Source organism: Amia ocellicauda, chromosome 11 (assembly GCF_036373705.1).
Source record: "Amia ocellicauda isolate fAmiCal2 chromosome 11, fAmiCal2.hap1, whole genome shotgun sequence".
NCBI classification, from domain to species: Eukaryota; Metazoa; Chordata; class Actinopteri; order Amiiformes; family Amiidae; genus Amia; species Amia ocellicauda.
In genome coordinates this window covers 2,026,850-2,050,830 of record NC_089860.1, presented here as the reverse complement: position 1 = coordinate 2,050,830, position 23,981 = coordinate 2,026,850, and the positions used below count along the sequence as shown (strand labels likewise).

Sequence of the window (23,981 nt, the reverse complement as noted above, 5' to 3'; positions counted from 1 at the left end):
ATCAGCATACAATGTCTCATAAAGTACCATTCTACATCAGCTGCATAAATCTGGTGTTAATGGCAGAGTTGCAAGGAAGAAGCTTCTTCTGACAACACAAAAGAAGCAAAAATAATTTGCCAAATTATATGTCAGTGCCGCTTCGGACTGTGTTTATGGTCAGATAAAAAAAAAAAAAAGTTTTATAGACATGCTAATCAGCATTATGTTTGAGAAAAACATCATCCCAGTTCTGAGAAAGATGTGAATAATGGTGATCTTATTTGTAAAACAATGTTGCTCTGTGCAGTGTTAGTATTATTAAAAACAAAAATGTGCACTTGCATTTGTTCTGTTTACACTTTGCAATAATGGGCACCAATTCTTAATTAATTCATGTATGAATCCCACAGGAATAACATGAATGCACATCCACTGAGTTCTGGTGTTGATCATCATTGTATATATATGTATATATAATTATTTACAAAAAGGTGTACACTGAAGTAAATAGGTGGTGAAACATCAATTCAGACAAATATGTTCTAGCCCCTGAAATTGCATTGGCTCACAGCATTATTCAACCAGATGTTATGGTAGGTAATTATGAAAACTGCAACATATAATTTCTGATAACTCTTAGAAGTGTCTCCAAATAGTGTTTGCAAAAATGTTCTTAGTTGTTGTGGTATCAATACTTTTTAACTCACAGAAGGAATTTTCTTAAATTACCTGAAATTGTGATTGTTTAATTACATGTGAAACAACAATAAAAATATATTTTTAAAGATATTCTGAAACAAAGTTGAATGATCACTAATATCCACATTTTGTTTTTAGGCTCAGAAAGAGGAAGACACAGAAACCTCTGTAATAGACTTGAATGAATGTGGACTTTTGTATCGACCTCATTTGAGGCACAGCGAATCCCAGTCCATAGCGATGAGGCTGAAACCTGCTGATACACAGGAAGACAGGAGTGACAAGAGTAAGTACCTTTGACAAATATGTTTATTGTGAAGGAGGGAGAAAAATACATTGAACCAGAGAGATGTTCTCACAGCTATGGTATTAATAGTTCTGAGTTCCCAAGCCGACCTGTTATACTTGTTGTACTTTAATTTGTGAGGGAGGTGTTTTTTCTACCAAGGTGTGAAAACCTTGACAATATCAGTTACCACCTTTAGACAACTAGGCCTTCCAGATGTAAGTAAGTAAATAAATAAATGATGAGTTCACAGAGAATTCATGTGACTTAGCTTAGCTCAGGTGGTAAGTAAGACAAAGGCCCTAGTTTACCAAAGTCAAAGTCAATATGAAAAAAAGCCATAGTTACAATTACTGGTCTTGGCAAAAATGACCAAAGAGACATCAAGTGTAGAGACTTACATTCCCACAATTGATTGAATAAAGCAGAAACAGCAACAACCATACATTTTGTTTTCCCTAAAAAAAACATATTTGTAAGTTGCCTTAGTCCTAAGATGTCAAGACAGTATGAAAGTGAAATGTGACTTTAGGGCTTATGATACTCTGATAATTACAATGAAGACATTCTGAAAAGGCAAAGCCATAACCTTGAAAAACCAGGATTTCAGATAACAATCATATCCCTAAGAAAGACATAAAGCAGAAATGGCACCATCTAGTGGATTTATCCAGAAAAATGTGCAAGGTCATGAAGCTAGGTTACCTAGAGGCACTTCAGTGAAATCTATTAAACCTTTCCAGCAAAGTTTAAGATTTTACTCTTTTCATGATAAAAAACAAATATACTTTGTTTTCAAGCAGAGATTCTACACACACTTTTTCAGGTTGTTTAAATTCACCACATATGCTGTTTATATCTGTGTTTAGTTTTATAAATAACTGTCTCAATGCTGTAAACAATTTAATGTAAAATCCTCAGTGGTCACTACATAAACTTTGCTGCTTCAGCAGCCTGAGGAGGGTTTTTGTTGTGAAAAAACAAAACAAAAAAAAAACTGCTCTGCAGAGGTCAGTGTGAAGCAAGAGAGCAACTAACCAGAGCCCTGCATGCAGTTGGAAAGCAGATCTGACTGCAGAAGGAAACTATAGCTAACCATAGCTAAATCATCTGCAATGCTGACATATTATTACATTTCACAAATTCACAAACTATAGATCTGCATTGATTAAATGCATGTCAAAATTTACTGCTAACATTGAGTATTACCAAATGAAACTCTTGCTGTCCTACAATGAAATACAACTATTGAGTAAAAACACAAATGACTGCTGACATTTTCCTAATGATTTAATGCTGTCTGGGAGATCATATAAAACAAGTACAATCAGATTGAATTTGACTTTGAGATGCATATTGTGTTTTTATTAAAGAAAAAATATATTGAAAGGAAAATAATGTCCTGTTTTATGATTGCATTTGGATATTAATCCAAGAGGTTCTGCACCTTTCTCAGTTTATTCACAATGCATCAAGGCTGTTTGAATGATAGTAAATTAATTAGATATTTGGCTCCAATAATAGTTCTGTCCGATCTTTGTCTTCATTCAGATTTTAGGCAGGGTTATAACACTTGGCTCAGTAATCCAATGAAGTTGTGTTGACACGTAATTTAGAAACCAGATCAGTTGGATATGATGGAGTTAATGTTTCTTGAGTTAGCAATGATCTCTGTGGGAAAGCCATCCCTTTCCGGAGATGGTTGCTAAGAAGTGACGGCTGCTATTGGGTTTCAAGGCGTTACATGATTGCAGGTGCTTGTCTGCATCATTTCCTGCTTGGAATGACATGAGGTTCTGAAGCTCAGCAGGGCTAATCATAACCAAGATACAGGGAAAGCATTTGCATTCTAATTATTCCACCCAAAAACATATTTATATTTGCACTAGTGTTCTTAATGCTATAAATTATAACACTTTCTTAACAGAATATCCAAGAAATTGACTTTTCTTTTTTGGTGGGGTGTAATCTTGCTAGAAATGATAGCATGTAATACCACCAACCACTATCTTCCTGGCTTCACCTTTCACTCACCTTTCTAACCTCAGAAACCCCTACCATGTAATCCCTGGCTTCTTTCAAGTACTTATGCACTCTGGAAAATGTGAAATGGTTTTATTATATCCACTACAGCATTTGCTATGACACAAATAAAACCTGAAAAAATATACTATTGTGTGCTTGTATATGGGTGTAATGCACTATACATCTGAATTGTTTAAAAACAAATGTATGCACATGATCTGAATTTTCAATATAATGTCAAAGCTATACACCATGAGCTGTGTATTGTTTAAAAAAAAAAATGGCTAGAACTGAGTTACTGGATAGAGGGAATTTATTGAAACCATTTATCTTACAATAGTAAACAAACAAACAGCATAGAATCAGACGCGGCCCTTGCATTTCAGTAGTATGTGCACACATTTATTTCTGTGCAATTAAAAAATGAAGACAATAATAGAGGTCAAGAAAGAAATGCTAACAATAAGGGCTAATTTTCACTATCCAGTATTTACACCTTAAATCTCCTGAGCAGCATTTGGTACAGGCGATGTTTGTGTTGCTGTCCCCCTCCCCCCTGTGTTATACCTTTTCGTCTTTGTCCTGATGGCCAGTCAGCTGTCACTTCTCTGCAGCAGTGCAGGTAGTGAAATCTTGTCAGGGACTCTGCAGTTTGTGTCCCAGATGGCCACCCTCCAGCCCCCACCACCCCGCCCCCTCCTTCATTTCACCTCCATCTCTCTCTGCAGCCCCCCAACCCCCCACGCTCTGTCTCAAGCACATTAGCATCTGTCACCGTGTCTCTGCTGTCCTGGCTGTCACCCGAGCTGGGCACATCCTCGTCATCTCGTAGTGCCACAGTGCTGTTGGGCTGTGCTCAGAGCCACCGTTGGGACAATGGTGCGCTGATGTGCCTCATCCATAATTTCTTCCCCAGACTCTGCAGTGAAGCTTTTTTCCCTTTTTTCTTTTCTTTTTTTAAGTCACGTGAAAGCATCTGTATAACACTGACTGTTTGCTAGCACAGAGTTTCTTTGTGCTCATTAGCTGCACTATAATAATAAAACAAATAGGACCATTAGTAATAAATGATAATTACATTTTTGAGTAAACATTTCTGTTCATAAGGTTGTGTTAGATTGGTTTTGGAAAGTGCTATCAGCTGCCTTCTGGACAAAACAAATAATTTTACTACTGGACTAACTGAGATATAATGAAAATAGTATTATTTTAATATACTGCTGTCCTTTATATATATATATATATATATATATATATATATATATATATATATATATATATATATTTAAAACATATTATTTATTCCAATTAGGAAGACTGGTGTTGTTTGCTAATGCACTAAACCCTATCATTACAGTCACTTAGAGGCAGGTTAAGAAATGGAACAAATTAGGGTGCCCATCCATCAACTGACTTTAACACACTGAAGGGCTGCCAATGACCATATACATTGTAACAACAACACAAGACAGACATATACTAGAAATGGGGCAACAGAGACCAATTCCAATAATGAATAGTCCACAGACTCTGCTACAGTAAATGAGTGCACCCACACCATGTCAGGAAAATGCACCCTACAGCATTAACAGAACCACCAGAACCCTTCACTGTTGGAAACAAGCACTGAGAGATATAGAGTTCTTTAGGTTACTGTTATCCTATTATGTTTATACAAATACGTAATACCATATTTACAATATAATACAATACATCACAAGTGCTCATCTAAAGATACAAACTAATACTGGAAAATAAGGGGTGCAAACTGTCCATAGATAAGCGTGATGTGGTAGACTTGCAGGGAAAGCATCAGTCTAGCATAGGGGATAGTGTGTGTATACAGGCAGTCAGAGGCATGGGGCGTGAGGTTTAAGGAGGCACTGGAAGATGATTAGAGATGGTGCAGTCCTTATGTTTATTAGCAGCTGTTTCATTCTTGTTCATGGATGACTCTTCAAAATAATTCTTTCAAATTAAAGGTATGCATACTTTTGCCTAGGCTCTGTACTTCTGTACTACTGAGTGTTGGTAAAAATAATCATGAAATGATGGTGAATTAAATTCTCTGTTGAGTGGTTTATCAGCTATATTTGTATGTAGTTTGCATTTATTTCTTCATTACTTGACTAACACTGCCAGCTCTTTTTCCTTTTTTGTTTTGCCCAACTGGTGTAATAACAGACCCTTGGAGTAATAGTTCCCCTTTGAATGTTTCACCTTGAACAAGAAAGGACACGCATTCCAATTCTGAGCCCTCTCTGCCCCAGAGCTGCTGGTTCCTGAGCTGATAAGTGTCTTCCCAGGCACGCTATAGCCTCCAGCCACACAGCATACCTTTCCAGTGACCCCTCTATAAGCAGCCCTGACTGAACTCACAACCGCACAGCTCTGGAATTCTTGACTCTTGATTATTTTATTTTATAAAGAGACAGGGCATATTTTTAGTATGATTCATGTAAGGCTGATTAATTTATATATTTTCAGAGTTTGTTGAACACTAATACAGCCTAGAGTAAACTGTTTCCAGTTGATTGAACTGAGTTAATGCAGGGAATGTCAATACCACTCAATGCAAATCAATAGTTTAATCTCGAACACCATCCCAGTTCACTTAATTTATACAAATAACTATTTTAATTCTTGCTTTGTTAAGGGAGTTTCAAAAAGTGTAACAGGTGGCCTGGATTTAGGATGAGTATAGAATTATACATTCACAAAATGTATTTACACTTTCTTTAATCAAAAACCTTAGTGTATATCATATATAAAGTTTTATACATACACACGGCCCAGCCAGTGCCATATTAAATTGAGCAGCTTTGACAGAAAAGATAAGTTAATGAGACAATATGTACATGACACACCATTAAGTTCAGAATAGAGCAAACCCAATATAATAGATGTATTGCATATTTGCTTGGAGCATTTCCCAGTTGGTTGTAGTTCTCAACTAGAAAGCTCAATCAAAATTCAGGTATACGTTCAAAAAGATATATACCGGCGCACTGGTATATACCCGAAAGACGTAAAGCAAATTAATGGGTTCATGAAATTGAATCACGAGTACAAGGTCTTCAAACCCTAGAATTACATCCGATAACACAGATTCAGAAGCATCAAAATTGTAAATTGTGGGAAAAAAACATATTTTTATCCAATCATTACTTGAAAAAGAATACCCAGAAACAGAAACCCCAACTTAATTGATTCTATACTGAGAAGAGCAAAACCAAACCATGTGGTGGTCAGAAATGGTTTGAGAATGAATTTATCTATTTTGATGTCACATAGTCCTTCTAGAATATCATGTTTTTTCGTGAAGGCAGAGATTTACATACAATTTCATGCCTGCTTGAATCAAAAAATTATTAGCTTTATTGTATAACTATAAGACTGGGGCCAGATTAATACATCACTGAATGGAAGTTCAAAAATCAGCTTCTCAAGTGAGAAAAAGTTCCACCTCCAGTGGGATACAAATCATTATGGAAATTAATGTATTTTGGGAGGTATTGGCTATCCCTTAATTCCTGTCAGACTCCAAGGACTGTGCTTGCAATAAAACAGTTCTGATACTCTTTGGAATATAATCTTGCAAATACTTAACTGTCAGTTTTCACCCTCAGGAATAAAATGTAAAGTTCTGTTTCGATTTGTATGTTTTTAGTTTATATATTGTAATACAGTGAGGGGCCAAATGATAGTGTGAAGACATATCCCGGGGAAATGGCTACCTTTGCAGGAGATGTCTGCTATGGCAAGCACCTGTGGAAATTCCCCAGCCAGGAGAGCCGGAGAGGGAGAATCCTAGCAATCAGGTGATGCGCTTTGTTCTCCCTGTAAGAGGATCACGCATGTAGCAATTGTTTGTTCAGTACCTTGAGAGAAAGATGTGGTAGAAGATATAGTAAAGAGTACCGCTGTGTTATCTATCATGTAGTGTGTTGGCTTTTGAACTTTGGACTGGACTGAGAACACGATTTGGCTTAAGACCCTGGAATGGAGGACTACAATGTTTGTGGAACTTGACCCTGGCTTTTGAACCCCATCCTAAGGGACTGCCTGTGCAAACTGAACAAGAATCAAGAGTTTCTCAGCCAAGGAACCCAAATAGTGGCCTGGCAACAGTTAGGGCTGAGAGCAGAAGTACGACAGCGCCCAGTTTTGCGCACCAGGGTTTTTAAAGGCTACTTCTCAGGCTTGTTCAATAAGACAACTCCTTGTTTTGCACTGTTTCTCTCATGTGTCTCCCAGTGTTCACACTGTCCCAAGCCCTCGATGTGCCACAGTATATATATATATATATATATATATATATATATATATATATACACACACACACACTATGTATATAAGGAGCAGTTTAGTGTTAATGGGGGACAATGTGATTATAAACTGGATTGTAGTACTGGGATCATTCACATTTCTACTCTCTTACTCATCATAATTAGACCTTTTGAGTTTGTATTAATACACTATGAAAAGACTGGATTTATAAAAATGCATGGGCTCTTTAATAACATTTGTATTCAACATCTGAGAATTTCACATTCTGCTCATGTACTGTGCAGAGGTCTTGTCCACTGAATACACAGAGGAGTATGAAACCCAAGCTTATCCTGTGTGTCCGTTGCTTCCTGGAATTATTCCAAGGTTTCCGTGGTGACCACTCAAAATATCAAGACAATCAGCATGAGCCAGAATCAGTGGAGTTAAAATGGCCCACTCACTGGACTGATAGGATATTAGTAGAGGAACTGTAGGTCAAAGTTCACAAGGCTGGAAAAAAACAACACACAAATACGCACACATTCACACACACAAAAAACACAAATAAAACCCTTAATCCTGTTACTTCTCTGCTTATTTGAAAATATATACTTTAAAAAACAACGCAAAAATGAAATGCATTTTGTAAAAATAAGCTGTTGTTATACATATTGGTTCTTTGTGGATGAGTTCAAAGGAGGCAGTGATTATTCGTGTACAGGTCAATAATAGATTTAAGATCCTTGTTGTGTTTAATGCAAATTACCACAAGAGGTGGAAAACAAATGAGAGACTTACTAGTCCAGATGTCCTTCCAAATTTTCGAACTTAAACACTGCATAACAACATAGTCTGTTCTAAACATAGGGATGGCTAGTAGAAGGAAAGAGCACAAGTGTGCTGGTTAAAAAAGGGGTCATAATATGGATTATAAATGAGACTGAAACCAATAAAACCATTTTTTATCATTAGACCACAAATAACTTAAACTGAAATTAGGTAATTCCAAGTCTTGCAATATTTTTGTTGAACCAAGATGAAACTGGGACAAAATATGTTGACATTGCACGTGAAGCTGAAAATATTTATGACTGGAATTTGAAATTTCCATGCAAAATCAGCACTTAAAGCATTATTTAGAATATAAAAATTCAGCTGTGACCTGAGATAAATGCACATCCACAGCTGAAAGGTAAGCAGAATAAACCACATACCACCCCTCCCCCTAAAGTAAATGCCTGTAATACAGAAGAACTTACATTTGCAAACTGAGGAGTGGTAGGGCGTGTGACCACATCTGCTTCCCTCTTGGGAATGGCTAAATATAAGTATAGTTCACTGCCTTCTGGTGTCTGCATAGTGTCTGAGTAGAAGGCTTGGCTGAAGCCCTCTCCCCTTTAGAATGTGTCTCGACAAAGGCATCTCCCCTGTGAAAGAATGAACAGCTGTGTCCCTGCTCCAGTTTCTTATCTCAGGCAGTAACCAAAGGCTGTGTTGCAAGAACAAATTGTATACATCAAAACTTTCCTTTCCCTTTTTTCTTGGATATGCTGTTACCCCTCCCCCCTTCCTTCTTCACTGCAGTTAAAATATTGAAGTAAGTGTTCAACATACTTATTTTAAATAATGTGGTAAAGCAGTTAACGTCACATGGGAGCAGCCACATAGCCTCCAGAGTAGGTGGTAAACTGCAATACCCTAGTTTATTTTACATTGCGCGATCATTGCCTGCTATTTCCACACCGCAACTGATGTTCTTATGAGAAAATACACATGCGCTAACATGATTGGATTATGTTAGGAAAGGGAAACCCCAGCCAAAATGTTTTAAAACAACTACAATGAAAATAAATAAAAAACACACATAATGGAAGTATGAGCTTAATTGACTTGGGTATGTTTCATCCCAACTATTTTCAATTACAAACATAGTGATACATGATTAAGTAGAAAATATCTCCCAAATGGAGTATGGGATATTGCTGCATGAAATGGGATGTGCTAAAACTCATATCAAAGCTGCTGATTGACCCGTGTGTTGTTACTTCCCCTTGTCACTTCTCATCTAGTCAGTACAAAAACTGTGCTTCTTTTGTCACTCACCATGAGGGACGACACTTGTAAGTGTGTACCACTTTGCTTTGCATTGCTAGTTATCTCCATTGAATACTCTTTTGCTAAAACCACTTGCAACTGTCCTTAAGGACTTGAAAATTTTGGAGGCACTTGGTTTTCCGCCAGGCCACACGTCACTGTGATCGGTTAGCAACCTAGCCAAGCAGAGGACTCTCTTACTTAGCCTTGAGCCTTGTGGGTCTAGTGTTCCTGGTTGCTTTCAGAAGAGTGGTAGTACTCTACATCCCCTACTGTATTTTTTCTCCACCTAAATATAATGTGAGCTTGCTCCACTGCACTCTAGAGACAGGCTCATGTTTTCACAGACTCTCCAAACAGCTTACACACAAACATATGTGGCACTCAGCATCACCTGATGCTGGACTTAGGTCTGATTCTTGATGTTCTTCTTTTCTCTGGAGTGTGGTAATCAGCACTTGGCATAGACGTCCTCTGCTCCAAATTTCTCTGTAATCTACAAAGTCTCTGTGTTTATTTATGCTTTAGGCTGGATGCTCTTTGTTACTCTATGTACATGTTTTCACCCACTTCTTTTTTCAATGTTGTAACTTGGTGCAGTGTTCTTGCTACCATGGCCTGATAGGATCTCTTCTCACAATCCCACGGCAATCTATGGCATCCAGACCAGATAATACTTCAACTGTGGGTCTGGCTCCTGAGCATGAGCATAAGCATGAGCATGAGCATGAGCATAAATGGCTGTCAGTCTTTCGGTTGTCCACTGTGGCCATTGTGTCTACCAATCAGAGTGCAAGGGCTCAATCTGTGAGGTCACTGTACTCTTGAATGGAGTGCAGTGGCTTTGGCTGTTTTATAGGTCTTGCAGTATGGCACCTTGATGTGTTACTAGATGTGCATTCCAAGGCCCCCATTGAAGTGCTTTACTCAGCTGAGTTGAAGTTTGTCTTTATGAAGACACTCACTGTGTCCAGGGTCTATATCTTGACCTTGCCCTTCTGCCCATAGTTACTGTATCTCCCTCTGCCATGTCTTCTACTTTTCCAATAAGGAGCTCTGTTTGTATTTGCTCTACCCAGTACAGGCAATGAGGCACTACATGGATTGAAGCAGAGGCATCCATCAGATTGAACAGTTGTTTGTCTGCTATGGTGCATGGTCTCTGGGGCAGGCATTGTCTAAGCAACGTCTAAGCAATTATGTTACAGCAGCAAAAAGTTCTTAAATGGTGCTGCTGGCTGTGGTCTTCCCTCTGGTGGGGGACCCTCGCCGGTGCATGGTGGGGGTGGAAAATCAACAACCCCTCAGTGGTAATAACTCGTCAGTCCTTGGAGTGTGGGTGCACTGTTAGCCCTCATGGGTGGGTTGTGTTTTGTTGTGCTTTCAGGGTGGGAGTCAAGGTGCCTCGTCAGTCCCCTATATACACACACACACCCCAAGAAGAAACAATTGTTTGATATTTTTTCTGCCTATATTTTTTTTTGTATAATGCATGGTTTTTCTAACACTTTAAAATGGGACATTTAACATTCATATCCACCATTCTGTATTTATGTATTTATGTTTTTTATTTTGGTTGGAAGACAAAAAAGATAATTATGCTCAGGTGCTGATCATAAAATGCAGGAGATGACAGAATACAATTGTGCATAGCATATCCATGTCACACCAGTGGCACTATGAGTTATAATGGCTAGAAAAACAGACTAAAAAGATGAGTCATAAGCCGTGATTTAAAGGCTAAGACAGAGGGGGCATCTCTAACAGGCTGGACAGATCGTTCCACAGTTTCAGGGCCCTATAACTAAATTAAACTGCAGGTGGCAGTTGCATTTAGTTATAGGGCCCTGAAACTGTGGGACCTCTAAATAACCGGCTTCCTTCGAACTCAATAACCGACCTGGAATGTATTTGATAAGAAGATCTTTTAAGTAGGGAGGTGCCAGTCCCTTTAGTGCTTTAAAAGCTAATAAGCGAACTTTGAAATCTATCCTGTAGCGCACTGAGAGCCAGTGAAGAGGAGCTAATGCTGGAGTGATGTGTTCATGTTTTTTTGTCTTAGTTAAATTCCTTGCAGCAGGATTTTTAACAACCTGACAGGATGGCATTACAGTAATCCAATCTGGATATAACAAATGTGCATATCAATTTCTCAGTATCATGTAATGAGAGAAATTGTCTTAATTTAGTAATGTTTCTAAGTTGGAGGAAGGAGGATTTAGACACAATCTGAATGTGTGATTCAAAGGATAGATTAAAATCTTATTAAATCTTTATTACATTGAATATAGCTATACCTATATGAAATGGCTCTCTCCAGGATCAGGATTAGAAATCAATGCTCTACCCTAAATCACTTCAGGAGTGTTCATCACCTGAACTATTACACAATTCATCACTTCTCAACTGATCCACACAGAGAGTGTTGCTATAAGCAAGCCTATATGCTGATGTAACTCTCAATCAAGAATAATTCAGGTTACTTCGATGAGTACCCAGGAGATAGAAAAATATAGACCATTTCTGCAGCCCTCCCATTACATGCATGGAAAAATCTTGAATTTCAATGGCTTATTTGTTTAGATGTTTCCTGTCAGGAAAGAAAAACAACACAACCCTCTAACTCAGTTTTAGATTTATAGGAGCTGTGGGAGGTTAAGAGTTAAGTTGTATTTGTTTGTTTGTTTGCATTAATAAAAAGATTTGTACTGAAAGTCATATAAGGGGAATGAGAAGGATTAAGAAGAATTGGTATTTGCTTTTCATTCTCTTGGTGGTCTGAATTGGGAGGGTTGGAGGCTTCCTAGAAGGACATAGAGGCGTGTCTGATTTTGTTTTCTTTCCACAATTTGACAGGCAAAGAATTCCAAGTTGTTCCTGTGGCTAAAAGGTCGGACCCAGAAAATGGAAGGGAAGAATCCAAACCAGCTTCAAACAACAGTTTCACCAGGGGTCGAGTGGCAGAGCTCACAAAGAACTTTAATGGGCTTCATGTGCCTACTGGAAAAAACACACTGTCTCGTATTAAGCCTCCAGTGCCCAACAAACCAGCTCATCTCCAGCTTATGTCTTCCTCTGTGTTCAGGTAATTTCCACAAGATGACACAAAGGGGCCTCAATGTGTTAAAACTCTCACTTGAAGGGTCTCCTGGAGCCAGCACTAACAATCCTGGAAGCCTAGTGCAGAGCAGTGACTGAGGGCCTGCCATGTGCAGTCATGTTTTTTAAATTATAGAATGTAGAATATAGAACTATTATTCCTGTCTCCAAAACAATGTGCATAATTCCTAAGGTTTTCAATGCATTATTGTTTTTCTTCCTTAAGAAACAAAAAAACCAAAGAAACAAAATGAGCGCTGTTATGTTAGTTGTCATAAAAAAATGTAAATCTCTCTCTCTCTCTCTCTCTCTCTCTCTCTATATATATATATATATATATATATATATATATATATATTCACGAGTGTCACAATTCCCATACAATATTATTTGAATGTCATTTTTTTATGTTGTGCAATACTATTCTTAATCATTGGGTTTAATTTTATTTTGCATGGGGAAACAACAACGTGGTGCAGTTTGGTTCAATTCTGCACTTTGACAATACAGACTCCAGGCACAGATTAAAGTAGAGGGTCCATTTCAAAATGACACTTTAAAAAACAAATATGTGTGTGTGTCATTTTGAAATGGACCCTCTACTTTAATCTGTGCCTGGATGCCTATATTTTATTTGTATAATACATGATTTTTCTAACACTTTAAAATGGGACATGATGCATTCAGATCCGAAATTCAGTATTTATGTTTTTTATACACAAGAAGCGAACAGTAGACTCATGAGAGTGCCAATACATACAAGCAAAGTAAGGACTGAAATAGCATGGAAGCAGACTTTTTAAATAACCTAAACAGTAGATTGGCCAAAGCTCAAACTTAGGAACATTTGAACTCCATTTCAGTTTTACATGGAGTTAGACAATAGGTAATGTAGCTGGAGTATTAGTTTAAATTTGGGTAAATCTAGTAATATTGGTGTGAGAATAGTGAACTATGATGAGCTTTATTTAGTATGGCCCAAGAAGCAGTTTTAGCTTAATTTATGTTTTAGGTTAAATGACTGTCACATCTTTCTACTTTACAATACATGTGCATATAAAACGTTATCACAAAGTTTATTATATCCAAAGGTATATCAAAATGAAGACATAGAATCTGAATTCTCTTTACCGTTATATTTAATGACAGTGAAAGAACTCTTGGATCTCAAATGTGTGCGTTGCCAAATCCAGATGTGCAGGGAAGTATAGCACCTGGAATGATATGGAAACAGTGTGCCAACCCTTTTTGCTTTTTGATAATAATTTTTACCGTAATAAATGTACTGTATTTCAGATTAGTTTTTTTCCTTGTAAATGATTAAAAGCATTCAGTACTTAAGACTAAGAACACTTATAGGATGTTGTAGTTTTGGAGGACAATCTCAATAGGTTATTGTTAGTTGTAAACTGTTCATATTTCTTAATTTTATAGTATCCATCAAAGAAAGATATCCTTTACACACTGTGGCTCATTGGGCATAAAATGTTTTTGATTCATTGTGTGTTTCAGCAATTCTTATCACAAATTTGACAACAACATACCAAAAATAATAAATCTCAGGAATTGCATTAAGGGTACTGTGATTATTCCACTGGTAGAAGTATTAATCTCCTCTTCTGTTATTCTGTGGTATTTATCTATCCAAATGTTCTTGAGTTAGAAGTTTGGTATTAGTATTTTCTAGTTGGTGGTAATTCACACCCCAGTGTTTACAGATTATTTATGTATACATACACTAGAGGTTATAATCAGTTTACAAACGAGAGGAAACCAGTCGACTCATTGTGCACGTTTGGTATCAAATAAATACATGTTAAAAACAATGGTGGTGTAATAAATAGTACCCATTATGTGTGAGAATTAAGTTTAATTCTTAAACACAAAAATATTAGTATAAACCATTAAGATAGTATTACAATGTTATATTTAACACATTTAAAATGAATACACTTTTGACACACTACAATATAAAATGTAATTGGAGATTGATTTCAGGGGTACAGAAGTGAAGTGAATACAGTCATTTTCATTATTTTGGGGTCAGCATGTAAAATCCACACAAAGAACTGAATGTCTTGCACTAATCTGTACATAATATGGTAATTGTTGACCGGATATGGAGTGGTATTTTAATAAAAGATATTTCACCCAAGTGTAAAGGTATTGATGTCTCTATTCTTTACCAAAAATAAAGACTCATAACAACTGCATTGAAAACTCCAGGAAACTAAAGAGTTATTTATTTTGTGATCCCGGTTTCATGCTTTTGAAAAGTGTGAATCAAAAGATGTCTGTTGTAATTCTAATATAACCTTTGATATCAACCATAACCATTGTTAGGGGGCAGAATGGCATAATCAATATAAACCTTTTTAAAGACAATACAATAAATACAAATATGGGCATAACATATCATGTCTAACTTGGTAACATTAGAACACAGCCAGCCTGTAATATCCAGGTTATACGCAAGCAAAAAAAAAAACACTTTTGGGTGATGACGGTATGTGTAATGGGGTGGGGGTGGGGTGCTGGAGCTTTGATGACAGTGTCCATTTTGTCCTAAAACCAGCAGGTTACTTCTGCTATTCCGTGGATTTAAAAGGTCTTTGATGGTAACATTTTCAGTTTGATCATAACATCACTGGGTCATGCACTTTGAGTGGAGTGGAAGTTGACAATATTGGGAGGGGACGACATCCACTCCCGTGAAGCATGGTGGCGGGAGCGTCATGCTATGGAGATGCTTCTTTGTGTCAGGGCCTGGAAACCTTGTAAAGATAGAGGGCATAATGGATGCAGCAAAGTACAGAGAAATCCTGGAAGAAAACCTGCTGAAGTCTACAAGAGACCTGGGATTTGGGAGAGGATTCATCTTCCAGCAGGAATCCAATTAAGAATATGTGGAAAGAGTTGAAAAATGCCATTCACCAAAGGTCACCATCCAACTTAATGGAGCTTGAGCAATTTTGCAAAGAATTGGCAAACATTGTGGTGTCCAGATGTGCAAAGCTGGTAGAGACTTATCCACATAGACTCATGGCTGTAATTGCTGCCAAAGGTGCCTCTATGAAATATTGACTGAAGGGGGTGATTACTTATGCATTAAATTATTTTCAGTTTTAAATGTGTAATTAATTTAGAGCAATTTGCAGATTCACTTTGACATTATGGACATTTTCTGTGTTGATCAGTGGCAAAAACTCATGAATAAATCCAATCTGACTTCATGTAACACAATGAAATGTGGAAAAGTCCAAGGAGGGTGAATAGTTTTAAGAGCCACTGTATACATACATTTATAATTATATATATATATATATATATATATATATATATATATATATATATATATATATATATAATATATAATATATATTATATATTACACACACAAATAAATCATTCAATTTGAGAGCACTTCTGATGGAGCTGCAAAAATAGTTATGCAGCTAACAATGAGATATCAGCTATAGATTGTCCAAGCATATGCACCTACATCAAGGAAATATTTGTAAGTAATAGGACAACTATATGAAAAAGGAAGAGCACACTTTAATATAATCATGGGAAAACAACAAAATGTAAAACATTGGTAGGTAAATATGGATAGGGAAACAGGAATAAAAGCACAGAATAGTGAACTGTAGAAAATTTAAATATATACATTAATATTTTCTCTCTGTATAGAAAATTCATTTTATCACTAATTCTCTCGCCAAAGACAAGAAAATGGAGCTGGAGAAGTCTTAATGGAAGAAAGAGTGAAACTGATTATATTAACAAACAGTAAACATAATTGAAGACTGCAAGGTCCTTAACAGATTCAATACTGGAAGTGACCATACAATGGTTCAGTGCAGAATTAATCTCAATACCAAAGTGAAAAGAAAAGGAATGAAGAAACTGAACTAGCCAATCAACATCATGAAGCTCGGATATCGTTTAGCAGAGTACAAATCAGAATTGAAGAACTATTTTTGTGTATTTCTTGACCAACATGAAGACCTAGATGCATCACAGTTGTGCAATATAATAATGAATAACACTAAGAAAAGAGCAAGATAATTTGGATTTAATGCATCACTGCTAGATACAGTACAAATATCACCCATGAAACAAGAGAACTTATGAAGAGAGAAATAAAATACAGTCAAGAACCCATATCAAAAGTTAATTACTGGTGTACAAAGTGTAAAGAAACATTACTTAAGATAATTAAACCATTGAAAATAATGAAAATGCAAAATATCTTCTAGTAGGATGAAAAAAGTTGATTGCACAACAATGAAGAAACAAAATGCAATTATCAGAAGTGGGGGGGAATAAAAGTGATTACAACAGTGAAAGAGGTCTCAATGAACACAAGTGTATAGGTAAAACTTGATTTTGATCATAGATAAAACCTAGCTACTTGACATTTATTGAATCCAGGATACAGATATTACATGTATAGTAACAACTGCAGTAGATCGCAAAAGAGCCGCCAGCATTTACAGTAGTACAAATAAATTTGTTTACCTGAACCTACTGGGAGAACACATGACCATACCATCTCTACAGTGGAGTGTCAGAGAGGATAGGTCTTCAAGATTTTTAAAATCTTTCGCAAATTGTACATCTGGACACAACATATTTATACTGAATCTCAAATTATCATATGCTTTCATTCTTACAAACTCAGTCATCGGGGCTCTAAACAATCTAAACAATGAAAAATCCAACATAACTCTTATTAATATGTATACAACAATTTCACATCAACAGTCAGACTCTATAAAGAAACTGACAAGATCAAGATATGCAAAGGAGTACATCAAGGAAACACAATCTCTCCAAAACACTTCACAGCAATTCTTGAAGAAGTGTTCAAGACTTTGGACTGGGGAGAAAAGGAATAAATACATGATTTAAAGATCTCAAAATATTTTAAGATATATTGTAATGCATTTAGAGATCTCTAAATGATAATTTGGGCTTGCCATACCCACGGAGCTGAACCATGCCATCGTGGAAGAGAAGGCTGTAAATAGACCCACCAGCATGTGGGTGTATGTACAAGTTCTATGCAATTATATCTTGATTAATTCTATTCTCTTATTAGGAAGAGAGACGGGTAATTGAACCGGGGAGAAGACACAGGAGACCACAGCAACAGACTTCAGCATTAAATGGCTTTTCACAATAAAGAAACCTTCCTTTACATTTAATGTATTGCCTCAGAATTTTAATTTTTTATATTCTTTCCAACAAGCCAGTATACTTAACTTAAGGGGTCTCTGATCCACTTTCCCCAACTCCAAGCTGTTCCAGGAATCCTTATCATCCATCAAGCCGCTTCGGTCTTTCAAGGAACTTCTCTGCTCAGTCCCAGTGACAATTAGCTGAAAGCCTTTCACTTTCTGTAGACAGGTCTCTGCTGCGGTTTCTCCCTGCACCCAGACTCTGGTCCTTCATGCTTTCATTGTGCTATCCTTTGTCCTGCCTCAGCCCTCTCTTAATAGTGCTGATTGTCCATTGATTAGAACAACAGGGAAGAGGTGTATAGGCAGGTAGAGCGTGTGGAGCGGGTGACACCCTGTTTGATGCAGATGTACAGTGAGGGAAAAAAGTATTTGATCCCCTGCTGATTTTGTACGTTTGCCCACTGACAAAGAAATGATCAGTCTGTAATTTTAATGGTAGGTGTATTTTAACAGTGAGAGACAGAATAACAACAAAAACATCCAGAAAAACGCATTTCAAAAAAGTTATAAATTGATTTGCATGTTAATGAGGGAAATAAGTATTTGATCCCCTATCAATCAGCAAGATTTCTGGCTCCCAGGTGTCTTTTATACAGGTAACGAGCTGAGACTCTCTTAAAGGGAGTGCTCCTAATCTCAGCTCGTTACCTGTATAAAAGACACCTGTCCACAGAAGCAATCAATCAATCAGATTCCAAACTCTCCACCATGGCCAAGACCAAAGAGCTGTCCAAGGATGTCAGGGACAAGACTGTAGACCTACACAAGGCTGGAATGGGCTACAAGACCATCGCCAAGCAGCTTGGTGAGAAGGTGACAACAGTTGGTGCGATTATTCGCAAATGGAAGAAACACAAAATAACTGTCAGTCTCCCTCGATCTGGGGCTCCATGCAAGATCTCACCTCGTGGAGTTTCAATGATCATGAGAACGGTGTGGAATCAGCCCAGAACTACACGGGAGGATCTTGTTAATGATCTCAAGGCAGCTGGGACCATAGTCACCAAGAAAACAATTGGTAACAGACTACGCCGTGAAGGACTGAAATCGTGCAGCGCCCGCAAGGCCCCCTGCTCAAGAAAGCACATGTACAGGCCCGTCTGAAGTTTGCCAATGAACATCTGAATGATTCAGAGGAGAACTGGGTGAAAGTGTTGTGCTCAGATGAGACCAAAATCGAGCTCTTCGGCATCAACTCAACTCGCTGTGTTTGGAGGAGGAGGAATGACCCCAAGAACACCATCCCCACCGTCAAACATGGAGGTGGAAACATTATGCTTTGGGGGTGTTTTTCTGCTGAGGGGACAGGACAACTGCACCGCATCAAAGGGACGATGGACGGGGCCATGTACCGTCAAATCTTGGGTGAGAACCTCCTTCCCTCAGCCAGGGCATTGAAAATGGGTCGTGGATGGGTATTCCAGCATGACAATGACCCAAAACACACAGCCAAGGCAACAAAGGAGTGGCTCAAGAAGAAGCACATTAAGGTCCTGGAGTGGCCTAGCCAGTCTCCAGACCTTAATCCCATAGAAAATCTGTGGAGGAAGCTGAAGGTTCGAGTTGCCAAACGTCAGCCTCGCAACCTTAATGACTTGGAGAGGATCTGCAAAGAGGAGTGGGACAAAATCCCTCCTGAGATGTGTGCAAACCTGGTGGCCAACTACAAGAAACGTCTGACCTCTGTGATTTCCAACAAGGGTTTTGCCACCAAGTACTAAGTGGAAGGGGTCAAATACTTATTTCCCTCATTAACATGCAAATCAATTTATAACTTTTTTGAAATGCATCTTTCTGGATTTTGTTATTGTTATTCTGTCTCTCACTGTTAAAATACACCTACCATTAAAATGATAGACTGATCATTTCTTTGTCAGTGGGCAAACGTACAGAATCAGCAGGGGATCAAATACTTTTTTCCCTCACTGTATCTACTTGGATTAGGCTCAAAAGAAAATACACACGTCAGCAGTAAAAGAATTTGTGAACCACACCACATGATATAATAATATCAAGGATGATAATAGTAATAATAATAATAAAGGGTAATAATGAAGCAGGTGAGTGTAAACAAAAGAAAGGGAACTATTATTCAAACAAATAATTAAATAATCATAATGAATTATAAAGCCTTGTCACCTCCGTCACAGTAACATTGACATTGAGCAAACATCCGAACTCCAGATATCAGTGGTGAAACTCACATCAGTAACGTCCTGCAGCAGTTCATGTATGTGTGCCAATATCCTGTACAGTTGAAGCAGAGCTGTTTCGGAAAGATAACACTGGCTAGGCAACGAATAGCGTGGTTTTAGGCAGTCCATAAGGTGGTGGAACCCCATATTCTCTACAACTGATAGAAGCTGGTCATCAACAGCAATACATTCTTCCAGAATTACAGATTGCAGTAAGTGGTTTTACTTTCTTCATTGTCAAGTTTAAAAAACTTCCAAACAGCAGACATGATTTCAGGTCCGCAGTTGACGCCTGCTAGCTAAAGAACGTAGGCTAATTAACAGCAGTTAATTGTTGTGCTGTTAGTACGTCATCTTTAGGCATTTTAAACACATCTAATAATGGTGCTGATACCAAGTATGAGGACTTAAAGGGTGGTATTGCCCTGATATGAGTACAATTAGTAGTATTGGTGCAACTCTGTTTGTATTGCACTACACTGCTATGTTGCATATTACAGAGTGCAACAGACATTTTTTTCTGCTTAACTGTCTGTGTTGAGTGCCTGGAAAACCTGTGTGGTGAAAAGAGAGACTCCTGGGTGGAGTGTTATGTTTAGGTTATATAAATGTTAAATATAAATGTTTAATATATCACAATGGATAATTGTTAAATTTCTCAATAGCTATCTTGAAGATGATACTATATTGACCCCTTGGAGACAGAGGACCATATTACATTTTACAAAACCATGTCCCAAATATTCAAGGCCCTAACTATTACTATACTGGTCTACTAGGATTTTCAAGTTGGATTACAAACAAATTATCTGATTAATTAAAACCTACTGGATTGCATACGTATTCACCCCCTAAGGACTTTTGGACATTTGGTAGTGTTACAATCTGAAACTAAAATGTATATAATTGAGATTTTTTTGTCACTGATCTACACAAAGTATTGCATAATGTCGATGTCTGAACATAATATCGAAAACTGAACAGTAATTGCACAGTAATCTGTAATGCAACCAATTGCCTTCAGAAGTCACATAATTAGCTGAATAGAGTCAACCTGTGTGCAATGAAAGTGTCACATTATCTCAGATTAATTCACCTGTTTCTGGAAGGCCCCAGAGTATGTCAGCGAGCATATCCAAACAACCACACCATGAAGGAGCTTTCAAAACAAACATTCAGGAAAACCACCAGTCAGGGTTGGGCTAATAAATACAAATATCCCAAACTATGAGCATCCCCTGGAGCACAGTTAAATTCTTAATATAAAAAAAGAAAGAATATGGCACAACCACGACTCTGCTTAGAAAATGAGCGACTGGGCAAGGAGGTCAGTGGTCAGAGACGTCATCAAGAGGCCAATGGTAACTCTGAAGGAGCTGCAGAGTTCTACAGCCAGGATGGGATAAACTATCCATATGTTCAGCTATTACCCAGGTGCTCCACAAAGTTGGGCTATATGGAAGAATGGCACAGAGAAAGCATTGCTGAAAATCCATCATATCAAATCCCATTTGGATTTTTGCCATGAAACATGTAGAAGACACAGCAAAGATGTGGCAAAAGGTTTTCTTTGAACCTTTAAGCCTAAATGCAAAACACTATGTGTGGTGTAAAGTCAAGACTGTTCATCTCCCCGAAATTAACTTTTGTTTTACAATAAAAAAATATATATATATATATATATACACTCACCTAAAGAATTATTAGGAACATCATACTAATACTGTGTTTGACCCCCTTTCGCCTTCAGAACTGCCTTAATTCTACGTGGCATTGATTCAACAAGGTGCTGAAAGCATTCTTTAGAAATGTTGGCCCATATTGATAGGATAGCATCTTGCAGTTGATGGAGATTTGTGGGATGCACATCCAGGGCACGAAGCTCCCGTTCCACCACATCCCAAAGATGCTCTATTGGGTTGAGATCTGGTGAGTGTGGGGGCCAGTTTAGTACAGTGAACTCATTGTCATGTTCAAGAAACCAATTTGAAATGATTCGACCTTTGTGACATGGTGCATTATCCTGCTGGAAGTAGCCATCAGAGGATGGGTACATGGTGGCCATAAAGGGATGGACATGGTCAGAAACAATGCTCAGGTAGGCCGTGGCATTTAAACGATGCCCAATTGGCACTAAGGGGCCTAAAGTGTGCCAAGAAAACATCCCCCACACCATTACACCACCACCACCAGCCTGCACAGTGGTAACAAGGCATGATGGATCCATGTCCTCATTCTGTTTACGCCAAACTCTGACTCTACCATCTGAATGTCTCAACAGAAATCGAGACTCATCAGACCAGGCAACATTTTTCCAGTCTTCAACTGTCCAATTTTGGTGAGCTTGTGCAAATTGTAGCCTCTTTTTCCTATTTGTAGTGGAGATGAGTGGTACCCGGTGGGGTCTTCTGCTGTTGTAGCCCATCCGCCTCAAGGTTGTACGTGTTGTGGCTTCACAAATGCTTTGCTGCATACCTCGGTTGTAACGAGTGGTTATTTCAGTCAAAGTTGCTCTTCTATCAGCTTGAATCAGTCGGCCCATTCTCCTCTGACCTCTAGCATCAACAAGGCATTTTCGCCCACAGGACTGCCGCATACTGGATGTTTTTCCCTTTTCACACCATTCTTTGTAAACCCTAGAAATGGTTGTGCGTGAAAATCCCAGTAACTGAGCAGATTGTGAAATACTTAGACCGTCCCGTCTGGCACCAACAACCATGCCACGCTCAAAATTGCTTAAATCACCTTTCTTTCCCATTCAGACATTCAGTTTGGAGTTCAGGAGATTGTCTTGACCAGGACCACACCCCTAAATGCATTGAAGCAACTGCCATGTGATTGGTTGGTTAGATAATTGCATTAATGAGAAATTGAACAGGTGTTCCTAATAATCCTTTAGGTGAGTGTATATATATATATATATACCTTCAAGGTGTTGTGTATATTGTTTTAATCAAAGGGAAATAATCAATTTTAATTCTAGATTGTAACATAACAAAATGTGAAAAAGTCAGTGGGGGATTAGTTAAGCAATCCGCTGTAGTTGAAAGTACTTTGACATATGATAAGGCTTCATGAATGATTCAATATTCAATTCTTCCAGTCTATGGTTTTCAATTCTTCCAATGTTGCCCAAACATTGCTACTAAGTAGGATCCATTTGTGTTAGTTCATACTGTATGTCCAAGGGATATAACTGGAAGTTCTGCATGTTGAGTGGCACTTAAATTAAGTATCTCTAATTCATTATAAGTAGATATTTTATTCATAAAAAGAAGAGATCTGGAAGGCCATGTTTTTGCATGGCGGTTTCACAATATATATTTGATTATAAATATATTTAGTTTTATGTCTATGGTTTTCATTCTATACTAGACCTATATACATTTTACATATTACTTTGTTTATAAAATATTCTGTAACATTATGTGACAATAGAATATTCCAAATTAGTATTTAATCAGATAATGTTTAGATTATTTTTGTGCAGGGAAAAACAAAACTTGCAACAACAAATATTGAGTTCAATAAGTAAAACAATGTGTACATTTATACATTTAATGTATAATCATTTTAATATGAAAAACTAAAATCTAATATGCACACCATTTATACTTAGTGATTTGTTTCACTTGTCTTGTTTGAATGTTGTCACAAACTTGTTTGGATATTTTTGTGCTTATTTGCTATTTTGATTATTATGAAGGGTTTTAATATTGTTAACATATTCAGTATTCTTTTAATAGTAAAAATGTACACCCAGATGGTGTACAGAAGCAAACTTCTGAAAATATCCATACAATAAGATGTCTTTGCACTCCTTGTTTCACTGTAATTTTGTATAACCAATGTAGCTATGTCCTTTTAAAACAAAGGTAGAAATAAAGTTAACCAATTGTTTTTATGGACAATATTGAACTAAATCTGAAAATAATCCAACTAAAGGCTACATAAAATGCATCTTGTGCTAAATGTCTGCTGCTTGCCAAAACTCTGCCACCCCAAAATAAAGGATTAGTGGGGAGAATCCTGAATTGCCCACAGCTGACTTTGATTTATTTTATTGGGAATTAACATGTC

General features: G+C 37.5%; 1 protein-coding gene across 2 annotated transcripts in view; it reads left to right on the top strand.

Moving 5' to 3' along the window:
- The window catches only part of LOC136762826 (SH2 domain-containing protein 4A), a 66,341-nt gene extending 51,729 nt beyond the window's left edge, over nt 1–14,612 (top strand). For both annotated transcript variants that reach the window (XM_066716372.1, XM_066716374.1), the window contains exons 7-8: nt 820–967; nt 12,215–14,612. In XM_066716372.1, the coding sequence (XP_066572469.1) occupies nt 820–967; nt 12,215–12,447 (381 nt within the window). In that variant the 3' untranslated portion in view covers nt 12,448–14,612. The remainder of the gene's footprint in view (nt 1–819; nt 968–12,214) is intronic.
- The last annotated feature ends 9,369 nt before the right edge of the window (nt 14,613–23,981 follow it).